The sequence below is a fragment of the Ictalurus furcatus genome, chromosome 24 (genome assembly GCF_023375685.1).
Source record: "Ictalurus furcatus strain D&B chromosome 24, Billie_1.0, whole genome shotgun sequence".
Lineage (NCBI taxonomy): Eukaryota > Metazoa > Chordata > Actinopteri > Siluriformes > Ictaluridae > Ictalurus > Ictalurus furcatus.
In genome coordinates, this window is record NC_071278.1 from 16224985 (window position 1) to 16252186 (window position 27202).

The 27202-nt window shown below is 39.4% G+C and overlaps 1 protein-coding gene across 1 annotated transcript in view; it reads left to right on the plus strand.

The window, feature by feature from the left end:
- Positions 1-26405, plus strand: part of col8a2 (collagen, type VIII, alpha 2) — a 45137-nt gene extending 18732 nt beyond the window's left edge. Inside the window, exons 2-3 of the mRNA XM_053612673.1 lie at positions 18407-18593; positions 23882-26405. Coding sequence (XP_053468648.1) covers positions 18440-18593; positions 23882-25785 — 2058 coding nt within the window. The 5' untranslated portion in view covers positions 18407-18439 and the 3' untranslated portion in view covers positions 25786-26405. The remainder of the gene's footprint in view (positions 1-18406; positions 18594-23881) is intronic.
- Positions 26406-27202: the final 797 nt, after the last annotated feature.

Below are 27202 nucleotides of genomic sequence, written 5' to 3' on the forward strand. Positions count from 1 at the left end.
GTCTGCGGTCTAATAGTGACCTTGGTTTTTACAATATCCTTTTTTAAAAATATGAAGCTCTGTTTTATGACATAAAATATGTCTATCAAAATGCTCTAAATTGGCAATTTGGTATGAGACTCATAAATTTGTCCTATGTCATTTTATACTTATACTGTAGATTTATATCCCCCCCCCCCCCGTATGTATAAATGAGCTGTACCATATTCAATGTCAGGGAGTGCTTTTCCCATGGCTGTTTTTCTTTTGAGCTTTGTCCCCTTTCTCTTCCAAACTGTACTAAATAGAACAGTGATTGGTCAGTACCTGATGAATGGAAGCATGAAAACAGCACAATCTTGAACTGAAAGTAATTACATCAGAACCTGCTCTACTCACAGTAGGGTTCTTTGTATTACATTGCCTTAGCATATTTATATTGTTTTCTTATCTCTTTTAAACAATTTAGCAACAGGATTTGAAATTACAGGATTTCTCGTATGAATCTAGTTTATAGACATAACTTGTGAAGTGTGTAGCAGCATTTTTCTTTTTTTTTTTCTCTCCATATCACATGAATTCTGAAGTTATGGTTCTTAATTAAGCTGGACAGCTTTGGTGCAAATTGGTCAGGGTTAACTGGTATAAATGCACTAGCAGGGCTAACCACTGTCTTCCAAAGATTAAAAGAAAAAATACATTACTATAAAGTTTCACTTTAAGCATTCACATCATATTATTTGTGGCTAACAAATAATATCTAATGTTTTAAGCTGAATTATGTTGGACTTTGTGGAACCAAGCACAACAGCAGTACCAATGATCATAAGAAAAACACACAAAATGGCATGAATGAGTGAGGCTGGGGCTGATTTTTGTCTAGCCCAGACTGTAGATTCCTGCAGCCTATCCGTCATGTCAGATGATTACACAGAGTGAAACACTTTGTAGATTTGATCTCCATTTGGGTTTATATTTTTCAGCCCGCGTTGCTGACACATAGTTAATGCATCCTCAACAGTGATTATGAAAGAGCATGTGAAATACTGTCACTGGTGTAATGAATGTGAACAAGGTGGATTATTTATTCCATCCTCTTTTTATTCCCTAAAGTGCCTTTGGATGGAAATTAAATGTAATTAGACTAAGCACACACTATCCAATCAAAGTACAAATTGCAAAAGAGGACAGTCGAAAGAACTATAAGTTTGTAGTAGATTTCCCTTTTCTATTCAAATTATTCCATTAATGAGACCTGATGATACGATGCATTTTTAACCCTAACAGTGAAGCTATTGATATATATTAGATTTTAGCCTGCCCATCTAATATCATGACCAGCTATCACTGAAACATTGTTCGTTCATACTCTGACTTGATATACAGCCAGATACCTCCAACCTGAAGCATGATGAAGGAATCTGATACACTCAAATAGCAAATAGCCAATCGATGAACTCAGTAATGAAGTAGGTTACTGCTAGGGTACGTAATACAGAACACAAGTTCTTTATATTATACATTATTGACAGTGTCTTAAAATTAAACAGTTGAAAATGACTGGATTTAAAAATTGTTGATGGTCTCTTGACAATACAGCAATATTCCTCTCTGTTGATTAGTAAACATAATAGTTTTTCCAACTCTTATTGGAAAAAGAGAGAAAACGAGAAAGATGTCGAGTTCTATTTTGTTGCAGCTGTTAACCTAATTGCCAGCCCTGACAAGGCAACCTTGTGAGACAACGTCTCCAATGAAAGAAAAAAGAAAACAAACAAAAGGAGGAGAGTACAGGAATGCATTATTGTGTCAAGGCTGGCCAGGACAGGCACATAGTTTGGCATGGAGCAAGCATTTCCATTAAATAGCAGGTTTAGGGAACAAGATAATTGCTATAGCAGAAATGAGCCCCCTATCATCCAACTTCCATAAGCCATTTACTTACAACTGCACAGAGAGCCATTCACTAGTGAATAGATCTAGCCATGCATTAGAAATAACCACATTAGTCTCTAAAACCATTTGCAGACTTTGTACTGAGAGGGATTTAAGCTGATTTTACACATGAAGGTGATTCTTGTTTGGGTCAGTAAAGTGTTTGTCTAGCCTTTCCATGTGTTTAGGCCTGACTGTGCTGGCTGGACTCTCCTTCTCCTCCCCTCTAGCCATCTGGATCTGCAGTCTGCCTCATGCTTGTGTGTGTGTGTGCGTGTGTGCATGCATGCGTGTGTGTGTGTGTGTGTGTGTGTGTGTGTGATCATGGAATAATGACGGAGAAGCACAGGTTCCACGTGGTTCCAATCACATAGGCCTCTGACTCTTTACTTGACGGGGTCTGCAAATATGGAGGTCAAACTGGGTCTCGCCATCCAGATGAAAATAAAGCCAGGGCACGGAAATCATTAGAGCTGCTAGCTTATGTTTGTGCTGATACACACTCCTCCAAGTCTCTTTTGAAGAAAATAATAGTGATCATAATCTCATTAATAATGATTGAGCCACTCTTTTCAAGCCAGCCTGTTTTTACACAGTCCTGAAAAACAGCCGTCTCTCATCCCTCCCATAAGACATGCACTTTGGCTGGAATGCTTGTTTGGGTGGAAGCGTGTCTTTGGCTTTATATCTGCATATTTATCAATTGTTGCTCTGCAGAAATATGAGTTTAAATATTTGTTTGAATTTAGCTTTGGGGCTGATTGATCAGTGAACTAATAAAATGGATTAAGAGGAAAGGGATTGTTATAAAACTGTCTGAGACTGCAGCTACAAATATTACTAAGGTATCTAATAACAAATAATCTATGAACAAACCTGCAAAAGAAAGTCTGAGGAAAACACATTTGTCAGATTCCTAAATTCAAATATAACATGCAACCCGAATTCCAAAAAAGGTGGGACGCTGTGTAAAATGTAAATAAAAACAGAATGCAATGATTTGCAAATCTCATAAACCCATATGTTATGCACAATAGAACACAGAAAACATATAAAATGTTTAAACGAAGGAAATGTACCATTTAAAGGAAAAAAAAATAAGGTAATTTTGAATTTGATGGCCACAACACGTCTCAAAAAAGTTGGGACGGGGACAACAAAAGGCTGGAAAAGTATGTGTTACTAAAAAGAAACAGCTGGAGGAACATTTTGCAACCAATTAGGTTAACTGGCAACAGGTCAGTAATATGACTGGATATAAAAAGAGCATCTTAGTATACCATCTATTGAGTATGATTACATATGTCATTTTCTCTGGTAGTCCTCCCATGATGGCAGATAAGCCTTCCCATTTAATGTTTGGGGTTGCCTTTAGTGATATGCAGCTATTACAGTGGTGGACTAATGATACATTTATTAGCTAGCCCACTGGCCAAATAAAAGTTCCAAAATGTTTCCCCTATCTCATGTTTTGGTTTTCTGGAAACCTCGTTTACCAGGCTAAAAATGGTAGCTAGCATAATGTAATAATGTATGGTGAGGTAATTAGCTATTTAAGTGTCGTGCTAACAGGATCGTTATATTACGGCTGTACACTGTACTTTTATTTTGCTTGGTTTCCTCAGTAATCCACATTCCTGATTCTGAAAATATCAGCTGATCCGCACAAACCAAATCCTACCTGACCAAAGAAAGCGCCACAGGAAGCTACTAGAGAAAGCTGAGTAACTAACCCGTGGAAGTGTCTTTCCTTAGTCAACCCAAGTCAAACACACACACACACACACACACACACACACAATGTGGAAAACATATTTACCAAATCTGACCACATATTAACAAATTGTGCTGCTGCAATTGGTTGATATTCACAATGCACAAATTGGCTAAGGAATAATAACTCCCTTCAACTTTAAGATTCCTATAAAATCTCCCGAGACCTATAATTCCATACACAGTTAGTTGGGCAAAGGCCCTCTCGCTGTAACCCATGCACCTGGTTTGCCATCCTACAGAGCTATTGTCTAAGACCAACAGGAATGCACCAAGAGGAACTTCTATATCAAAGCGTGAACTTTAAAGAAATGAAAGGGGTGGAAGAACAGAGTGCTCTAAATTTTGCCTCTAAATTGTGAGAGGCATTCAAGTCTACGATCAAACAAAATGACTGTAAAGTCTCTGTCCACAATCCAGTTGACAGGCTTCGGTTTCCTGAACAGCGTCTGCACAGTGTCTGCTTCAGTGCTCATTTTTCAGCATACAGCTTTCTTTACTTTCTTTCAAACCAGCATCCTGGGAGCAAGCAACACACAGTGAATTCTGCAAAATTGTGATCATATCTGGTTTCTGCTCTTCTATTTTTCTGGCTTTCGTTCTGTCTCATCTGACTCTCTCTATTTACTCTCGCAGCCATCTAACCTACACACTTCTGACTCAGTCAATTTTCACAGAAATGCAGCAGCCAAGCAGAGGCCTTCACTCAAAACAAAATAAACCACCTGAAATGTACATGTCCAATAGGCATGCTTTGCTCTTCCTGTACTCTCCCCTGAGGACTATGCAGTGTGCAGTCCATTGGAGCCCTCAATAAGGTGCTCCCTTTTCCCTTCCTCTCCCTTACAGAGGTTGTATCAGGCCATCAGCACAAATGGAACACAGCACAATGTAGTACTTTAAGCAGTTAAACAAAGGGCCTTTTTAGCCACCACCGTTTCTTTGCAGGTTGTTGACAGTGATGAGTCACTTTATGGGAAAAGAACGAGTGTCCGGCACACACACACAGTCGCACATTTTTTTCTCCTCATGACATAATACCACAGGGGTGGATCACTAAATCTACCTCCTCACCTCACTCTTCCCACTGCCCGTTTGCTTAACAGCTCCTTTTCAAACAAATCTGGGAAACAGCAGCCCAAACAGTCCCAGCCTAAACAACACTGCAGTCTCTCTGTCTCTCTGTCTCTCTCTCTCTCTCTGCACAGCCTTCAAGCTCTCATTCGCTACTGCTTGTTTTTACTCATAACAGTATAAAGCTGCCCACCCTACAGAGGCTCACAATCTTTGAGCCAGACATTCTCACTCAACACAATAGTGGCTTTTTTAGGGTCGTGTCTAAACTAAATGTTCGTGTGCTGTGCTTATATTAACAGTTGTTTAGTACAAGTTGGGTCTTTTTTTTCCTTCAATATTTCAGGCCAGATGTTTTCATATTTGACTTATCAAATTTCTGTCTTATCTGCCTTGACTCTGTTTAATTTTCTGGTGATTACATCTTTGTTGCTGAAAATTATAGTCTGTGTGGTTTTGAGAACCAACTGGAAATATTAATGAGTAATAGATGTATTCCCCTTTTACCAGTCCACAGCTGAATGCCAAAAAATGCATGGCCCAAGGAAACCACAGCAATTTTATTAAATCCATGTTGATGCATGTAAAGGTCTCAGTTAAAACACTGGAAATGCTTTTAGAAAAAGGGTCCTTCAGTGGTTATTAGCTCTACTCAGATAGGGAAACACTCTATTCTAAAAACCTATAAAGATTTCCCCAAAGGCGCAAACCAAATCCAGCTTTAAGGTTCTAGTTGGAACTTTTTTTTTTTTAAGAGTGCAGATATCGTCATTCATTTAATAGTATAACACAAATGCAGCTTCTATAGAGAACTGATTACAATTACAGTACAAGGTACACAAAAATTCATTGTTTGGCCTTGAATTGGGCATTTTAGATAACGAATAATCATGGCAGGCTTTATTGTGTATAGCCTAGCCATGACTAAATTCACTCAGGCTTTTACTGGGGTTTGGCATGCATACAGGAATGCTAGTGAACAGGCGGAAATGGGGTTCTGGTGGATGTAATTATCTGTGCCTAGTAAATGCCGTTAAACTCAGATTTTTTTTTTATTTTGTATGTTTTTCAGTCCAGACAGTTTCAGTGAGTCCCAGACGCTTTAACAGGCCATTACCCATAATGTGCTTTAATTCTGGCATGTTTACGACTGGAGCAGTTGTGAAAATGATTCCTAGTCTGCCTCTTCGAGATGAAATTGCGTTAAGGTTTTTTGAGACAATTAGGACAGGATGTTTCCCTCAGCTTCGCATGATATTTATTCTTAAAACAATTGCCATGTATTCCATCATGCCAGTTCCTGCATTAGAACACAAGATTTGTATCAGTTAGTGTCAGTAGACCTATGATGCCAACGTTTAGTTTGATGGCATTGGGCTAATGATCAGGGTCATGATACAAGGTTATAAGGTAAAATTCCAGCACTGCCAAGCTTCTACTGTTGGGTCCTTGGCCCCTAACCTTCAAGTACTCGGTTCTATCCAATTTTTTATTCACTTTGAATAAAAGCATCAGCCAAATGAGGTAAATAATATTGCTCAGTGGCAGCAGTAAGATGATAGTAAAAAAGAGCAACATAACACTGGCTACACTATATCTCTGATGGAGGAATTATTGCATAAACCCCGTTTCAAAAAGACACACATCTCATGCCTAGCTCTAGCCTCCAGGCCTGGACTAGATTTATACCCCAGCCACATCATTCTGCACAACTTTGTAGCTGAAGCACATCTGGAGATGAAAACAGGACAGTGAAGCCTTTCTGTCTCTTTAACCTCAATTTCAGAAGCACCTAAATTTGCCTCGCAATCTGTTCTGGATATGTTCTTTGATTGTTAGTAATTTGGCTATGACAGGTTTTATTGCTCCTTTGAGCTTTTTTAACACTGTTGGATAGAGTTATCATCTCATTCTTTATCCTTTTTTTCAGTGTGTCAGAGAGGTATGTATTGCATTATGCAGCTAATGGTGTGCAAGTTTGCCACATGTGCTAGGGAAATGATGATATGATTATTATATGAGTAATGTTATTAGTAATTTACACATTTACAACTTTGCTTGATTTTCATTAGTGCTTGTACAGTACTTCTTTTGGTGGTAAAGAAAACAGATTTAGGCTACTTGACATAAATTTCACATTTTCCGTATACATAGAACACTGGCTCTGAATGCACATATTTCATTGTAGTCATCTAGGACTAGTAAAGTTGGGACCAGAAAAACACTGAAGGGTTTGAAGGCATTACATAAACAAATCGAATGAGAATGCTAGGAGAGCCAAGAGTAGATTGGAGGCTTTAATGAGACTCCAGTGAGTCCGGGACCTTTCCCATACCCCGCAAAGTCTAGACAGAGCACATTCAAAACAACAAAATGATTCCAGTTTATCACCACACAGAATACTGTCATGAGCATCTGCTTGTACCTTAACACCTTAGTTACACCCCAGTAGTGTACTGAAGGTTTCATTCTTTTAATTTTTTTCAGAGAGCAAACAACACAGACATTTTTCTAGTTGAATACCTATGAAATGTGTTATAAATTCCTTCTTGAAAAGCAAGGGGGGAAAAACGCATTTTATCGAAATGGAAACTTCATGAAGTCCAAACCATCAAATTCCTAAACATTCAAATTTTATACTCCCTCCCTGTAGTTCTCTCCTGCCTGTCATAATCACAATATTCAGTAAATTACCTTAAAATGGCCAAGATCTGTGCAGACACCATAACGCTTTGTACTCTCACAGGAGGACTTTTGTCTGTCTGGTTCTCTCTCTCTCTCTCTCTCTCTCTCTCTCTCTCTCACACACACACACACACACGCACACGCACACACACACACACACAACTTGACTAACTTTAATCAGGTGGCCAGAACTTACATTTCAAACTAATATCAAAATATCTTTTTTTAACAGTTAACATTTTAAATTAACAAAATATTTAAACATATAAATACAACAGTTTACAGTTGAAATTTTAAACTGAAAGAATTATCTATAAAGCAGTGATATTTTGATTATTATATTATTATCACCCTTGTTTATCTTAAATTTCCGTCCAATTGTAGTACTTGAGCTCTATTTGCTTTTCCCATAAATCAAAAGTACAAGTGCTGCCCCCTACCTTTCCTTTGAATATATCTGTCCCTATAGCCCCCTGCTTCAAAGTAGCTGAAATTCCTCACCAGTATTGTTATCCCTGGAACCCTCACAATTTGGTGACTGGCAAAACACTCTCCATAGAGCAAATCTCTCTGCCAAGTCAAAGCCATACTCAATTCCGTGAGAGAGAAGTGTTTTTGACTGATTGTTGAGACTTTCTAAAAGCTGGACAGTAGTCCAAGTTGGAACAGTAAGGCCTAGTGTGGGACACTGGCCCCATGGGAGCATAGCTGTTCCAGTTACAAGGTCCAGCTGGAGACTTTTGTCCTGGTGACAAACCTACTGGTTTGTTTCAGGTTCACCTATTCACGAGTGAAATGGGGAAAAACAACTCTCAAGTTCAACAGAGAAGAGGCTTGACTGCTTGAGACAGAGACAATAATGATGCATTCTACGGGATTCTGAATGTCCTCTTAATACCCCAGCCCTGTAAAGCGATAGCAAGTTTTTCCCAAAATGGTATGTGGCCATATGGGTTGTATTGGATAAATGTTGTCCCAACAATTGTTACTGCATGTTTAAACTAAACCTTGACAAATTAGTCTCTTTACATTTTTCCTGGCAAATAACAAAAGACTTTTCAGCATATAATGGATTGATGTGAAATGCTGATGTTGCTTTTTTCATTAGCCAATGTGTGCTTTCACTGGAAACCACTGAAAGTTTGCTTAACATATTACAACATAGCCAAAATACCCAAGACATACTCTCATCCACTTTCTCAACCACACATGTGTATACACAAAGACACACATGCACGCACGCACGCACACACCGCGCACACAGATTTCAAAAAATAAACTTCACAGTTTGGTGCCATAATTTTCGGTACATTAATTTCTGTCAGATGGGGGGAAGCAGCTGGGCTTCTGTATTTCTAAGATCTTCACTGGAGGTGTAATGAGACCCTTTAGAAGCCTCTCTCTAAATATAACAGAGACGTCTCTAGCAGCCTGCAGGAATTCCATTATAGGGATGTTTTGGAGTAGAAAACGTGCACTCAAGCCTTTATACTGTTACCACAGGCATAGATAAGTTCGTATTATGCATTATGTTGAATTCCTTTCACATCACATCAGAAGACAGTGATGAGTAGATATTTAGGTCTTTTAAAGCCAATGTGTTGATGTCCTGGCTGATCAAGGTTGTAGGCTGAATCCTCTGCTTAAACTGAACAACTTTCTCACTGAGCCTGCAGTCTGCATTCTCAATACTGAGACATTTAATTCCATTCAAGGGGATTTGACAAAGATTTCCTGGATCTTATTAAATTATAATCCCCCTCACTCACCTCCATTCCCATTGAGGAGCTTGGACAAATTTTGCTGACAGCCAGGTTGTGAAAATATTCCAGAGGATTACCTTGTGTCTTGGCCCATTCAACAGTCGAAGAGAAAGGACTGTGTTTGTCCTGGCACATGTCTGAAATGGATCAGGGTGGAGACTCCATGGTCAATAGACCCATGCTAAGCACTTCTGTCTTCAGGTCCATGGACAATACGCCCAGATTATGATAATATAAACCCTTAGACTAACAATTTCTTTAGGTGTCAAAAATGAATCAAACATCACGTGATATACACGAACCAAACATTCCTCCTGGAAAATACTGAAGGTCACAACCAGTATTTAATTGATCCATCTTCGGAAAGATCAATGAGGTTTGGATTAAGTAAGATTTCCTATGTGGAAGCCAATGAAATGGTAACACAGATGTTTACATTGTTCATTGGAAATGCACAGATCTGGTCTCTAATTTGATAGTTTTATAGGTTTTGTAGAACCACTGTAAAAATAAATAAATAAATAAACTTCTAAAAAAAAAAAAAAAGTATCTGTTTGAAATAGCATTTCTTTTTTTTTTTTTTTGTGGATACATTCTGTAGGGGAATAAAGTGAAATTTTCCCAAATAATAATAACTTGTTCAGACAAAATTGTCTAAAAACTACTAATTGTCATAGATAATAAATATGTTGAACAGATGTAGCAAAAACTGAGTCAATACTAAAATGCTTTTTTGCAGTTGATGAATATAATTATATCGTCCAACCCTAAAAGGCCTACTGTATTCAGATAAGAAATGTAACGCAAGAAGTGCATTAAAGATGTATTGGAACTCTGTTAAAGTGCTTCCTATTTCTTTTCAACAATGAATAATGCAATCATTTTAGTCAGTTAACCATACAGTTAACTGAAAATTAACTGACAAGATTAATCAATCTAAATTTGCTGGATGGTCAAGGCTACGGTCGGGTTTGCTCTCATGCAAACCACAAGACAAAAAACATGCACGAAATGTACTATCTTCACAACAGACTAATCTTTGTTCACAAAATTCAAGATGTCATGTTTAATTCTGAGAGTAATGAAGAATTGACACCAGTTCCACCCAATAGAGGAAAACACAAACAGACTGTAACAACAGATATTTTTACATTCTGCAAACCATTACTTAGCTGTGTTATTTACAGTCATGGCAGGTTGAAAATACAGTGTTAATTTATAAAAACTAACACCACTATGGATCCCATAGTAATTTTAGCTCTGCAGATTCCTGGGATCTGAAAGCTACATCATACGTAGGTATGTACGTGTTTTCCTCCTTATTAAAATGTCCAGGGAGCTTGCCTATTCATATAAGTCTCACTTCACTGACGAGTACCACCCACATGGACAAGTAAGGCTAGCCATTTGTCATCCACTTTGAATGCATGGCACAAATTTGTTCAGACAAAACACACCCAGCTGATTATGTTCTTTGAACAGCACATCTGTGTACCAAAGCTGAACACTTCCTACTTTCACTCCTGCGTCCATCCATCAATCCTTTCATACAGCTAGCTCTTCATTTGCCTTTGTCCTTCCTTTAACACCGGAGGAAAATGTGCATGATGAGCAGCCAGCACGTGTCAGCATTTAAAGGCAGAGACATGAGCAGAAACGGGGCCTCTGCTTCATCGGGCCTTGGCAGCCCACAATAAGAGCATTCACACAGGCAATCTGCTGTGGTAAGGTCGGCATGGGGAGGGGGGGCTGTATTGGGGTGCTTGGAGGAGAGTGAACAGAAAGAAAAGAGAGGGTTAGAGGTAATCTAGCCAGTTCTACTTCAAAAAATCATAGAGTAAAAGAAAAGGAAAAGAAAATGATAGAGACATAAGGGGAAAAACAGAGCTTGTTAATGGGGGAGGCAGAAAAGGACAGAAGGATCATATTGTGTCTGTGTCTGAGGAAAGACAGACAGACAACACACACCATAGAGAGCTTGACCAAGGTACAGCCAGCGCTGAGGTCATGCAAGAAAACCCAGCTGAGTCTGTTATAGTTATACATTAAACCTACAAAAAAAAAAACAGTAATCTTGTGTGTTACAGCAGCTGCTTAATATCTTGCCTCTAATTAGATTATTCACATTTTCAACCTTGATTCTTTATTTCAAGCATTTGCTATAGGTTAGACATTGGACCACTGAATTAAAATGAAATGGGATGTTTTTTGTTTCAGATTTAACATTGGGACTGAATTTTGAATGGGGATGTAGATGTGGTGAGGTGAAGGGAAGAATCTATCTGCCGGCTATGCCACAGGATATGGAGGGCTAGTGTGTTTGTAGGGTGGGGTGGCATGGGGTGTGTGGAGGGCATGTTTTGGTCCAAGATACACTATATGGCCAAAAGTTTGTGAACACCTGACTGTCACACCCATATGTGCTTGTTGAACATCCCATTCCAGATTTAGTCCCATTTTCGCTGTTTTAATAACTCTTCTGGGAGGGGTTTCCACTAGATTTTGGAGTGCAGCTGTGGGGATTTGTGTTCATTCAGCCACAAGAGCATTAGTGAGGTCAGATACTGATGTTGGATGAGGAGGCCTGGGGTACAGTCGACATTCCAGGTCATCCCAAAAGTGTTCAGTGGGGTTGAGGTCAGGGTTCTGTGCAGATAATTCGAGTTCTTGTACTCCAACCTTGGCAAGCCATGTCTTCTTGGAGCTTGCTTTGTGCACAAGAACATTGTCATGCTGGAAGAATTTTGGGCCCCTCAGTTCCAGTGAAGTGAAATCTTAATGCTACCGCATACAAAGACATTCAAGATAATTGTGTGCTTCCATCTTTATGGCAAAAGATAGGAACCACATATGGGGGTGATGGTCAGGTGTCCATATACTTTTGCCCATAGTGTCCACACAAGGATAGGAATATCCGACAGTATTGACTTTGTGGGGACATTTGGCTGGTTCCCATATGAAAAACAGCATTTTACAAAAACTGCTGCTTTTATTTAAATGAATTACTTAATAAATAAATATTTCAAAACAAAAGAGCCAAAGTTTCAGGTTGGGCTTAAGTTAAGGTGTAGGTATATGATTAACTAGCTGCATTTATATAATATTGCACTGGTAGATCTGTTATTGTGTTATTGACCTCCAGAATATCAAGGAACACATCAACATTTCCACTCTTGACTCTTATAATATTAGCTTAATGATATAACAATCCTTGTCTAATAACTACAGGATAAAAAGGTTAAATCATTAAAAAATTCTTTCTGTCTTTATTCCTTCTACTTCCCTCTGGATTCTTAAGAAACCCAGACATCAGTTTCTGATTGTGAATGCTCTTTTACAAACAATTTTTTCCTCTTTTCCTTCAAAATAGGAAAGAATGGTTGTGCTTTTTTGTGAGCTAAGCTGTCTTGTCTTAAGGTAACACCTGGATTGTATTTTCATCTGCCTTAATGATGTTTCTCCACAAATACTGAAACAAAGTTCGTCTCGCTAGGAGATTACCAACTTCCCTTCCACAGTCATTTATCTGTCTCTGAAAATGTTTACTGGCTCGACTAAAATGCTTTTATTGTCTTTTCTTATGACTTAAGGTGAAATGTGGAATAGTTTGGTTGAAAAGTCATGTCTGGACAAAGATCACTGTGTATCTCAACTGTGGCTTACATGTGTGTGTGTGTGTGTGTGTGGGTGTGAGAGGGAATGTTCTAATCGCCTTATGGGGACCAAATGTCTCCAGAATTAAGTGACAAATTTGAATGTGTGAAGGTGTTTGATCATTAAACTATATTCTAGTTTAAGGTTTTATTTCATTATTTATAAGAAATAAAAGGAGGACTTACTGAAAGTAAGTGTGTGTGTGTGTGTGTGTGTGCGTGTGTGTATGTTTGAGAGAGAGAGAGAGAGAGAGAGAGAGAGAGAGAGAGAGAGAGAGAGAGAGAGAAAGAAGCAGAGAGAGTGTCCAGATGTTTACAGCCTTTCCATGCTAAAGTCATAGCTGAAAAGCTTGAAACAAATCAGTTAATAATTTACTTATTTACATTTTACTGACATCCCTTTAACTGTATATGCACATTTATCCATTCGTTCATCTCCTGTAACCACTCTATCCTAATCAGTATTGTATTGGATCCAGATGTTTATCCCGGGAACACTGGGCATAAGGTGGGAATACACACATTCACACCCAGGGACAATTCAGAACCTGAAGAATATCTACACAGACATGGGGGGAACCTGCAAAACTCCACACAGACAGTAACCCAAGCTCAGGATTGGACCAGGACACTGGAGTTGTGAGGCAGCAATGCTATCCACGGCACCACTGTGCCAACCGTATGTACATATGTAACCATGGTGCAACATACCAGACAATACACTGGCTTTGTGCACACAACAGCAAATAGTGAGACTAGATAACTGTGCAAATTATAAATAACTAGGACAATACAACAAATAATTCTAAAATGGTGTCCGTTGAACTCGGTTTGACCCAAATAATCAGAGCTGAGTGGAATCGCGTTTCAACGACACTCAGTATGTTTACATGGACAACAACTGAGTAGCAGAATTATTGTTAACATATTTCCAAATTTGCTCTATTGGTGGCTTAAGTGGTGCATACTAAAATTGCTGTGAAGGTAACCTTAACTAAAGCCCATGCTGATGAAATACATCCAGTTATCAACAGCGTACACTTCTGTAGAGTAAGCAGTGTGTTTGTGAATACATGTTCCAGTAAACTGTATTCCGACATCTACACCAGGCCCAAGCATCATTCCTGAAGCCAGGAACGAAATACAAGCAAGATGAATTATGTCTGCTTTGTGATATGGTTCAACAAGCATTTATAGAGAGGGAGGAGAAAGAGATTCACATCTGAATTATCAGGGAAACATTTTCCATATCCTGTGCACCACTTACCAAACCTCCCTTGCTCTCGGTGTGTGGAAGTCCTGTTTGGATGAGGTGAAACTCCAAAGGAGGGTGATTAAATTAACATGCCTGTCACTTCACTTGACGAGAGCCTTATCTGAGGATCATTGCTTAATCCCCTATGGGAGCTGGGGAAGGCTGGAAGCCCTATTGATGGAGGTATGGATGGAAAACTGAAGGCCAAACCTGTGCTAGGAGTATAAACAGCTTACATCATGCCTCAGCAAGCTCTTGCAGCATTAAATAGATCATTTTTTTTTATAATGATTCTGTTGAATGTCAGCCGAGCAGGGAGAAGGCTGCAAAGTATAGATCCCCTTTTGTGGTCTGCTTCACAAGCCACTGTCTCTGAGAAACGCTCTCTGCAAACCAATTTAGCCAGGCCTCCATTTCAACTGCAACACATGGGCTGGGTTAGGGCCACCACTAATGTGGCATTCCATCAAAAAACTGAGTGCGTACTGTGCTGAAAATGAGCGTCGTAGCCATAATTGCTTGCTTATGTTTGCTCAAAGCTGAACGGTGCTCTCCGGGTGAGTTACAAGTGGCAGTTCACAAACAGTAGGTTTAAAAAATAAGCAAATGAATGTTGATGGTGGACAAAAGAAGGCTGCTAAGCAAAGTGCCACTCAGTCCCTCTTGGGGCTTATCTTCTGCTGAAAAGAGGATTCTCAGTATAAAAAAACCTAATGTCCATTTTCCTGCTTTCCCTCGAACCCAATAAGCATCAGATACGTACCCTCAAAATACACCATTCAAAAATACACACAGACTTCACCTCTCACACTCTCTGTTTATTACAAATGTTTTTTTACTGTATGAGTTTGGAGGACAAAGGCAGTGCTTATGTGGTTTTTTATAGAAGATTGTGATCCACTGTCATGGATATCTTCAGTGCCTTTGGTGCTTACTGTGTCTCCACCTGAGAAAGGCAATGGTCCACAAGACTCTTTGTGGGTTTTAGTGCAGTACACACTCCATAAACATTGGTAAGGACCACTTGATGCTGAAAAAGGTGTTGAAAAGAAGGTCTACCTTTTTCTCTGAGAGTATTTACTTATGGCTCTTGGGGTTTTGCTGTTTTGGTTGTCACCTGAGCTGCCATGTTGGGTTTAGAGATTACACTATTAGTCTTGGCCTCAGTGCTTTGCAGTCAGTATTAGAGAAAACGGTAAAACTATCGAGTTGAAGTTTCTTTCTCTGTCTCCCAGAGAACTGTATGCTGTCAAGAAAGGGCTTATGTTAAGACGTTTCACTTTATTATTGCTTTATTGATTTACTTTATTGTGTGGTGTTAGGGGAATAGGTAAAGATTGAACTGTTTTAAAGTATAGCTAATTCAGTGTAAGAAAGCCATGGGTCCAAAGTGTATTAAGGACTGGGAGCAAGCATCCTTATTCCAGCCTTTTCTAAAATAAATATGCTTTTCTGTTTTGAATTTTGGTGGCTGTTACCATAAATTCTTGTATGAGACCTTTTTCTGAGAAATCTGTTTTAAATAAATTCACTGACATCTGCCAGATTGGTCCATTTTAGGCCGGGTTGGATACCCTACTTTTAATTGTAATAAATGCCTCTCAGAGGTTCTTTGCTTTTATCTTCCTCATAGGCCAGTTGTTTGGCAATCATCCATCAATGTGTGCATATGTGTGTTTTAGATCTCAGTTTCAGTATATATTGTAAACAGAGAGTGTGTGAATACATGCGGACACACGGGTGAACACTTGGCCAGACAGATTGCGTGAGACTATTTAACTGTGTCTGCAGCCCTTTTCAAGAAAAATATTTGATAAACAGATTGTGCTGGCCTGGGGAACAAAAGTAATGTCTGATTTTGATCGCTGAGAGTGTTAGGACGCCTGCTCGACGTTGGGTACACTGTTAAACACATCTAAATTGCTCTTCCCACAAAACCACAGCCACTAGGATTAGTACCACCCCCCAGGCAACCTCAGCCAAGCATTCAACCACCAAACACTGATTTGCCACCACCACTCTTTCTCTTTCTGTGGCTCTTGTTCCCTCTGTCTCTGGCCTCTGTTCTTTCCCTCCCAGTCTGTCTCATGATTGTGTTTTTCCTGGAGTGGGAAACAGCTACATTTGAGAGCTAAGAGGAAGCGTATGTTTTTTCGCAAGCACTAACACAGATGCTTTCACAGACATGACTATTGCTCATGGTTTCTGTGCTTTACGTCTTTACATGGCAGTAAAACCCGATGGCAAGCCACAGAACTATGTGCTCACCATGGCAGAAAAAATTTGCACACCGCCAAGCGGCCTCGCCATGAGATTTCAGCCTAACCATTTCCTCTGGGAGACAAACAGACCCTTCATCCCTCTTCCAGGAATAATAATAATAATAAATGAAAATGATAAAAGAGGAGAAAGCCAGTGAACTGCAGTAATTTTGGCAAAGCAAACAGGCACAGAATGCCCCGTTTGGAGCCGTGTTGAGTGGGAAAACATGGCATGGCTGAGTCTTCTTCCGTTTGTGTTGATACCATGCAGTTAGACCTTTAGCTTGACCAGGGAGGAGGAACATCAAGCCAGAAAGGTCTAGCTCTAGACAAATTTGCTCTTCGTCATGTTTCTCTGATTTGAGATAGGCATGCATTAAATTCAGGACTAGTTTTATATTCAGTCATTTCTTTTACATGCACACACTGCAATGTGCACTTTTCCTTTCCAAAAGGTTTAGTGTATTTTCAAAATCTGTTTTATATTAGTTAAATGTGCCCAGGCACTGCATATGAATGTGTGATGTTTTACATTAAGACAGGTATCGCTGATCACGAGGACATTACAGTAAGGGTAGTTTATAGAATATGATTTTGCTGGTAGAACTACCAGCAAAATCAATTAAATCCTATTAATTTTACATAATTAACACTCAATATTACTCAATATTATCAAAATGATTAACTGATCTGTAGGTTTTTTTTTTTTTTTTTTTTTTTTTTTGCATTTTTGCATTTTGAATGAAGGACTGTGGTTATAAATCACAGTGCCAAACTGCACAAGGAAAGAGGATGTGAAGTATATTAGTAAAGTGTCCACAATTCAACTACAATCACACAGAAGTTCATGGGCAAGCTGAAACCCATAAACTGTTGAACCACAGACTGGATGTCCATGATTCCTTCAGACAAGATTCTTTCAGTGCTCCTATGACCAGTGCCTTTGTTCTGTCCAGCAAGACCTCCTTCATGGGGAACTTCTGCAGCATTGCTGTGGAGAGCTGGGAGACATTTTGATTTCCGGAGTGCTTGTCACATTCAATAGATTTACAGCTCTGTCTTACCAGAAGGGAAACCGTCTGGAAACCATCGGGACAAGTGAAAAAGATGAGTCCAAGGATAATAGTAATGCTTGACTGAAACTATACATATGTGGAGAGTGGATCAGGGCATCAGTACCTTAGAAATGTACTGCAGACATAGCCTCAAATCCTGGATATCCCCAGTTTAAGGGCCCAGTGATTTATATTCCCATCATGGCCTGTCTGCTCCCACCCAGTGGCCTGTCCTGTACACCTGATGAAATGTAGCCATGGTATGATGTGTAATATGAGGATCAAATTATTTAAACATGTACTTCCTGGAACAAATTAAATAGGTACAGCTGTCACCAGGAATGGCAACCTAAACAAACAGACAGTCAAGACCACTGAGAACAACCACTGCAAATCAAACATTCTTTTTCATGTTAGCTTGAACTTGAACTACTCAGTTATCCACCCACAAACAACCATGCAGAATAAAGCCTCCGTGCTATACGATATGGAATGTTTCTGGTCAGTGCTTAGTCATAAGGTAGCTATCACCTTTCAAGTGCCTGTAGCATAAACGGTTTATGTTTGGCAATGTTACAGAATATCTCTCCAGCTACTAGCTCTACATCTGGTGGGCTTAGGACTGAACCAAACATATCAATTAAGCCAAGATAAATATGGCATCTGCAAGGATTTTGGAGTGGAAATTTTAACATTTACATATGAAAAGTCTCAGGAAGTAATAAAACCTCATTCATAACTAGAAGTATGGCAAGTTGTGAGAATCAAACACCTAATTGTATCATGCATAGCTCAACAAAGCTGGAGTGCTTTAGGTGTTTTAGCTTCCAAAAGGCCTTTGGCACATCTGGCTTTCAGTAATGATAATTGGATTTTACCAACAGACTTGTTAAACTGTGTACGCAAATGTTACCTTTAAAGGAATTGATAAGGAGTGGAATGTCCCTTATTCATTCTGTCTTTCTCTCCACAGTTTGGAGATTCTGAGCAAAGAAGACAGTCAACCATGACACTGGTATCCATATGTGTGCTGCTGCTGATGTTGGGGGATGATGCTCTGTGTGGTGGCTATGCCCCTATGCCCCAGATGAAGTACATGCAACCTATGATGAAGGGTCCAGTTGGCCCCCCCTTCAGAGAGGGAAAGGGTCAGTATCTTGGTAAGTGTTGCTAAGTAACTGACCAAATCACATTAATTGCATACCTCTCAGAAAAGTTCACACAATTCCATTGTGTGAGATGTTTCAACAAGGACTAAAAATGCTACCAAAACTGTCAAAGTTCTATAATAATTGTACTGACATACACATTTAAATGTATTTATGTAAAATACATACGATTAACATGTTTTAGCATTCATGTCATCACTATAGCACTGAAGCCCTCCAATTAGTCCATGAGAAAGTGTGAAAATAAAACTTTTTTGTCTTATAGTGAATGCTGAAATGTTTAGTGGGAGAAAAAAGAGGTTGCAATGAAGCCATGCCTGCCATGGCCTTCTTTTTCTATTTGCGCTCCTCATCATTCAAAGTCAAAGTCAGCTTTATTGTCATTTTTAGAACATTGCATGGCAATGGATAAAAACGAAACACAGTTCCTTCAGGAAACCACCGTGCCATATGTAGGAGACATAAACATTGACAAGGACTAAAAGACAACAGTAAATACAGACAATAATACCGTAAGAAGCACAAGTCACATACATAGGAAACATATGAAATATATATAGGGGGCATGATGGATTAGTGGTTAGCACATTTGCCTCATACCTCCAGGGTTAAGGGCTTGAATCCCCCCTCCGCCCTCCACCATGCACATGTTGAGTCTGCATGTTCTCTTTATTGGCTTTAGTGCTTCTTATTGGCTAAACTAAGTAACGCACTGGGTGGTCTCAGCCATTTAAATTAAAATTTTCAATTGTTATCACCGCAGCAACACATCTAATAAAATCAAGGCAATAAGATAGATTGATTATGCTGATAAAATTAGCTTTAAACCTAAGATTTCTTTTTTTGTTTGACAAAAAAAATCTGTTTTACAGTTTCAAAGTGTCTCTTCTGTACCTATAAGAGTGCCACATAGGCAATTCCTTGAATGACTGTATCGCACTTCGACACACAACCTAATCTCTGTGCCTTTAGTCTGAGAAATAGACTTTCTCCGGTCAGTGAGTGGTCAGGAAGAAAAGCCAAAAGTATGTCAGACTAAGGGAGTAGCAAAGATGAACAATGAGAGGACAGGAACAGGTTGTTGTTTAGTGTCTCCTCTCACCTCTGTGATTTATGAGGAGCATTGTGAAAGTATCAGAGAAGGATAAAGAAGAAAAGAAAAGGCTAGAGAGGGATTGAGAGCATTCAGGTTAACTCCCTGTGGAGCAGTATATCACAGGTGCATATACTTCAGTCCTTGGGAGAGTAACAAAAGGAAAGGAGGAGAAGGAAATAGTGTCAGAAAGCATAGTGAAAGGCTGAGGAGGCCAGGATATGATGAGAAAGCCAGGGCAGGCACTACGATGAAAACACTTCTTTCTCGTCTACTAAAGCTAGGCAGTATCTATTTCACAAGTAGTGAGAGAGTGGGAGAATGGAGTAATGTTTACAGTCCTGAGCTCTTGACAGACATGATGGTTTTATATGAATGTCTTGACTATTCAGCAAAATAGCTTCCCTCCCTGATAGCTCATCAATGCATTTTCCTTCTCCTTAAGTCTTACTTACAGAAATAATAAGAATATTAGACAGCAGCATTGTGTGTCATGATATTGCTCTCCCATGGCAAATAAATAAATGAAGAATCAGATACCTCAGGCACTCCAGATCCTGACAAAGTGAATTATGAACCTATGAACCTTAATACATTTATCAAAGTTACTGTCATTTTGGTTCATACAATTTCTTTATATAGTCCCTTCTGAAAATATTGGAACAGCAAGGCCAATTCTATAATTTTTTTTCTACTATACATTGAAGACATTTGGGTTTGAGATCAAAATATGAATATGAGACAATAGATCAGAATTTCTGCTTTCATTTCCTTATATTTACATCTAGATGTGTTAAACAACTTAGAATGTAGCACCATTTGTTTGAACCAACCCATTTTTTCAAATGATAAAAAAATATAGGAACATATGACTGATAGGTGTTTCTTGCTGCCCAGGTGTGCCCTGTTAAATGGAGAATTAAAGAATTAATAGCTCTTGAATGTCTACTCTTGGTTTGAGCCATAGGTTTCGCCTGAAGACTGCATTTGTTGTTAAAAAGGATAAACCAACATGTTGACCAGAGAGCTGCCTATGGGAGAAAAGCAAGCCATTTTGAAGCTGAGAAAAGAAGGAAAATCTATCAGAGCCATTGCACAAGCACTGGACATAGCCAGTGCAACAATTTCAAATGTCCTGAAAAAGAAAGAAACCACTGGGGTACTAACAACCAGACACGGAGCAAGATAGCCAAGGAAAACAACAACAGTTGATGACAGAAACATTGTGAGAGTTGTGATTAAAAACCCCAAAACAACAGTAAGTGACATCACCAATAACCTTTACAGGGCAGGGGTGAAGGTATCACAATCCACCATTCAAAGGAGACCTCATGTGCAGAAATATAGACGCCATAGCACAAAATGCAAATCCCTCATAAGCAGTAAGAATTTGAAAGCCAGATTGGAATTCGCAAAGCAATACAGAGATGAGCCACAAAACTTCTGGAACCAAGATGAACATCTACCAAAGTGATGGAAAGGCCAAAATGTAGAGAAAGAAAGGATCTGCTCATGATCCAAAACATAGAAGCTCATCAGTCAGGCATGGTGGAGGTAGTGTCATGGCATAGGCTTGCATGGCTGCTTCTGGAACAGGCTCACTAATCTTTATTGATGATTGGGGGGGGGCATAGAAGGTTTTATACTGGCCAGTACAGTCACTAGACCTTGGGGCGATGCGGGGGGTGACTGTATTTTGAGGATTGTATAAAATAAGGAAAAAATAGTGTGAGTTTGGTAGAAAAAATTATTATTGGCTATTTAGAAAAGATTAAAGTGTGAATGAACTCTGGAGTAGAAATGTATTTTATAAAAATAGTGTCTCTGTGGCCTGCAGCAGTTTGTTCTGGCTTTGGCAAATGCTGATAAAGCCTTGATTGACCTAGAAAAGCTACAAAAGACTTGCCCATCTCAGCATATGGTAGCTTTTACCTGTGTTATTGGTGGGTGTGTGTGTGTGTGTGGTGTGTGTGTGTGTGTGTGTGAACTCTATTCCGTAATGCACTGTTAGATTGATGCTTGAAAACTTTAATTAGGAATGAACTAATGAGTTCTAAACCGTTCTAATGAGTTCTACCCAGAACCATCTGTGATAGGGAAGCATTCTCTTCTAGCACTCTAACCTTAGGTATCTTAGGTGTTACCTGCAAAGGTACAAACCTAAGTACACTTAAGGGTGCGAAATGGAACAGTGTTACAAATACAAAACACTGATGCTTTTTTTCTTGTCTTGTCTTTGATTGTCAGCTATGAAACATAGCATGCTACCTGGAAATAAAACATTACAACAATCAGGGGACAAAAAGTACAGTAAAAAGTAGGAATAATAATAAGACCACTGCAGTACATCACCATTACAAATGTATTTCATAATTCTTTAAAGCTATATCTGTCTTATATTTGAACCAAATTCATGTCTGTAGGTGGCAAAAGCTTGATATTTTACCATTTCAGTAATGCAGAAAGAGTTCAGAGTCCTGAATTTGTCCAGAAGGTTGGAGTGCTGACTGTAGTAGGCTAATGTATCTACTACCATCTAGTGGATGATACAAATAACACACAAAGATCAAAGGGAATATCCTTTGCCTTTTCTTTTTATATTCTTGTGTGTTTATGTTGCATAATCAATAAATTTCTGATTTAAATATTACAAGATGGGTTTAAATAGTGCCTCAAGACCTTTATTGTTGTGTATTTTCAAAGGCACCATAGAGGATCTGTGATCCAGAGCAATGCCATGCACTGGATAACAATAATTTTCAAAACTCCATAGAAAATCTGTGATCAACAGCAATGCTATGCAATGGATAACAATAATTTATTTGTCTTAGTCTTTACTTACATTATCCATCCCTCAGATGAATTCTGACTGAGCACAGCTGCTTAGCTGCATAGATCTTTGCCCTCTTTTCCTTAAAAAGCAACCCATGAGGCATAAAACTTGCTAGCTACCTGTGTTTATTAGGTATTCTGAATTCTGTATGTCTGATACAAGAGATTATGCCACAAAGGACACAAGACTAGGGTGATTTCATTATTTATGTAAAAAGCTGCATAATTCAGCAAGAAGCAAAAATATAGTATAACTTTGAGCAGAGCTTTGAAAGTAAGCCCCAAAACAAAACCAGACTAGGCTAGCGCCATAGTGAAGGCTGGTAAACGCAATTAATAAGCAACTGTCATTGTGTTAACAGTTGTAGTTAAACATCTATTACAACACTTCTTAAAAATAATAGTCTAGTCAGTAAAATCATATTTGGTAATCAACATAATTATCTATAAATGTTTGTTATTAAAAATGGGGGGGTTAGTATCTCTAAAATCTATAAAAGAAAAACTAGGATCTAAACCTATAAAAGAAAAGTTGTTTTGTTTTTAGGTAAAGCTCGTCATTGACCTACTTTTGTAACTCATACACTCATAGAAAACTATCAATAATAAAAGTGTCCTTAGTTGGGGGTGGGGGGGCATTGTGGCATTACCATAGGCAAGGCACCAGTAATGCTATGTAACAATGATTCTTCACATTAATTTTTCAGTTTTGCATTTTTCAGTTGGCATGGAGATTTCTGTAGTTTAGTCAGTGAAAAGGTGTTTAAAATAGTATATACTTCTTTTTAGAAGCACAGCCAGGGGGCCCCACCCCAACTTTCAGGTACACATAGCTGATAAGAGCAAACTAGCCAGTTATATTAGCTAATTAAGTAAAAGACATCATAAAGAACACAAATCAAATCAAATAATCACATACACATCAGGCAACAAGAGAACAGAGAACAGAGATTGGCTAAGAAATAATACATACACTGAGAGCAGCCAGATATGCCAGTTTTGCTGTTTATTTAGCCAGCTAGCTCACCATAAGCCATTAAAGTCACAAGTGGAATGATGTAAACTTTACAACTTGGTTTTGAATTAATTTGATCAATTTTACTAAATTAATTTTACAAAAGAATCAATGCAATTGTTCAATTTACCAAATTTCGAAAATATAAAAGGTTTGCAATCCCAAAATGCAATGCCAAAATGGAAAATACCGATATCTATTGAAAAAGAATAAAACTCACAGTGTTTTATTCTTCTTTCTGTTAGGTTACTAATTCCGCAGGAAATTAAATGGGTCTGCACATCTATGAGTCTATCATTTTTAGCAAAAATGTTTATTAATTTTAATTTTCTTTTGCAGAGTATCCACCTGCAATGGACGTGAAAGGGGAGCCTGGCCCACAAGGGAAGCCAGGACCCAGGGGACCACCCGGGCCCCCAGGATTACCCGGGAAACCTGGAATAGGGAAACCAGGTCTCAATGGTCAGCCAGGACCCCAGGGCCCATCAGGGTTGCCAGGAATTGGAAAACCAGGACTACCTGGTCTGCCAGGAAAAGTTGGGCCCAAAGGACCACCAGGAAATGATGGTGACAAGGGATTTCAAGGTGAGCCTGGGGCACGTGGATTACCAGGGCAACCAGGATCACCTGGTCCTGCAGGTCTCTCATTAAATGGCAAACCTGGGCTCCCTGGAGTTCGGGGCCCACCAGGATCTAGGGGTGAACCAGGACCAAAAGGTGGTCGTGGTTTGCCTGGTGACAAAGGAGTCAAGGGGGAAAATGGCAATGGCAATCCAGGTCCACCAGGCCTCAGGGGACCTACTGGCCTTCAGGGACCTCCTGGACTTCCTGGTAATCCAGGTGTGGGAAAGACTGGACTGAATGGGCCACCTGGGCCTTCTGGAGGAAAAGGAGACCAGGGGCTTCCAGGGGACCAAGGTCTTCCAGGGAAACCTGGGCCTTCAGGACCACAAGGGCCACCTGGAGCAACTGGAGTGGGAAAACCTGGGTTGGATGGTGTACCTGGTCGACCAGGTCAGATTGGACCAAAAGGTGAACCAGGTCAAAGGGGTTCTAATGGATTTCCTGGGGCTCCTGGTTATGGTAAACCTGGTCTTACAGGACAGAAAGGAGATAGAGGCCCTTCTGGATTACCAGGAGCTCAAGGTGATAAAGGGGAACCTGGAACAGGAGGTCTACCAGGGGAAACAGGGCCAGCTGGGCAGCCAGGACCTTCAGGTTTACCAGGTCCAATGGGTCTTCCAGGAAAACATGGCTTGTCTGGCCTGAAGGGAGACAGTGGTCCCCAAGGGCCTCCTGGCTTGCCTGGACTCAGAGGTGATCAGGGCCCCAATGGGCAGGCAGGTAAGCCTGGCCTCCCAGGGGATAAAGGGCTTCCTGGGCCAAGTGGATCCATTGGAAAACCAGGTCCTAAAGGTGATGCTGGTCACATTGGTTTGCCTGGTAATCCTGGACTGAGTGGGCCTCAAGGCCCTAAAGGAGAAAATGGCCTTCCAGGGCCAGCAGGGTCACGTGGTATAGCTGGAATTCCTGGGTTACCAGGGCCCACGGGCCATATGGGGCCACAGGGCATTCCAGGATTGAAAGGAGAACTAGGCCCACCAGGACCCCCAGGAAATGGAAAGAACGGGGATCAGGGAATGCCAGGTCCACAGGGACCACCAGGAAAACCAGGCCCTTCTGGAATAAATGGTCCCAGAGGTCTCCCAGGTCCACCCGGCCCACCCGGCCCACCTGGTCCTTCAAATGGAGATACCAAAGTAGCTGTGTCAGGGCTTGATGTTGGTGGAGAAACAATACCAAGTCAAAATGGAAAACCACAATTTAGAGTTGAGCTTTCTGCTACTGCAGCTCCTGCTTTCACTGCTATTCTCACAACACCTTTTCCACCATCTGGTATGCCTATCAAATTTGACAGGACTCTCTACAACGGGCAGAATGCTTATAACCCCACCACTGGTATCTTCACCAGCCCAATGCCTGGAGTTTACTACTTTTCTTACCACGTTCATGTAAAGGGAACCAGCCTGTGGGTGGCACTATACAGAAACAATGTGCCTGCCACATACACATATGATGAATACAAGAAGGGCTATATGGACCAGGCATCAGGTAGTGCAGTGCTGGAGCTAAAAGAAAATGACCAGGTATGGATGCAGATGCCATCTGATCAAGCAAATGGGCTCTACTCCACTGAGTACATACATTCATCCTTCTCAGGCTTCCTACTGTGCCCTACATAACAGGCCATCTTATACATCATTTATTATCTAGTGGTCTGCAGTCACACAAGTAACACCTGTAACAACAAAAACAGGAAAGACTGAACAACATAAAAACCAAGATAAAAGTAGGACATGGAAACTTTGCTGTATCTGTTTTAGCGCTTTAAAAGGTCTGATTTGATTATGGTTTTACTTTAAGTGTGTTTGATATCTTCTGCGTATAGTATGTTATTATAACTGTTGTATTAATGTTGTTGCGGTCATTGTTTTATTCATGTACTTGATGTTATTGTTTATTGGAATCAAACAATGTGTAAGTAACAGTTTTACCCATGTGACTGCACACTCAAATGACTAATTGAACTCCATCTCTTTGACTCTGGGGAGTGTGTTCCCCTGACTGCAGTCACATTTAGTTTGAACTTGTTGTTTCTCTTTTATTCCCTTTAAATAACAGGCTTCTAACTCAGTGCCATATTTCACAAATTATTTGTAAAAATAAAAAAGATTAATAAAACAATTATTTCTGTGCTAGCCTGGTAATTTTAAGTGACTAAATTAAAAATATTTTGTTTAGATTAATCTGCCTACAGTCACAAAGGATACAGTTCATTGCTACTCTTTGTGATTTGGTGGTATGTATGTAGGGTTTATTGTCCGTATCCTTGAAGTGGAAGGCTTTACTTGACAATTCAAAATGTTTACTTTGAATGCAAACTGAGCTTCTGATGTGTAACAATACTAATGACATCATAAGTATTATTTCTCCCTATAATGCTAGCATATATTTTATGATAACGTTTCAGCAAATAAACAAGAGTTAATTGTTTGCTCATTAACATATGTTTGCTTGTATAACATATGTAAATCTGTATTTGCTCTAACTTGATATTCTGATATTAAAGAGAGTCCATGGTAAAGACATAACATGATATTGGCAATTATGCAACTTATCAATTATGTACTTTCTAAACACTAATCATCTTCAATATTAAATAGCTAAGTGCTCATTATATCTATAGTCTATAGGTGATACATTTTCAAATTATTTCTAACTTCCCAATTATGATAACAATTCACACAAAACTTACTACATTTAAGTCAGTTCATACATTTTGAAGACAGATGAACAGATTTAATGAATGCACTGGGTTTATGTATTAAAATATATTAAAATACTACGTCATTCTTATGTACTAGTATACATGGAACTAGACATAGTGGTTTACTGAGTGTTATTAAGTGGATTATCTTTTTGCAATAGACAAAGATGCTGTTTAGCCACCTAGCGTATCATTTCTATTTCTTTGGATCAGAGTATTACATTTTATTTCTATGTCACGCCATGCCATTTTTCACATTTACCACATTAAAAATAATATGTGAATAAACTGTTGCCATACTATTGCATTGACTGGTTCAGTGTGAATTATGC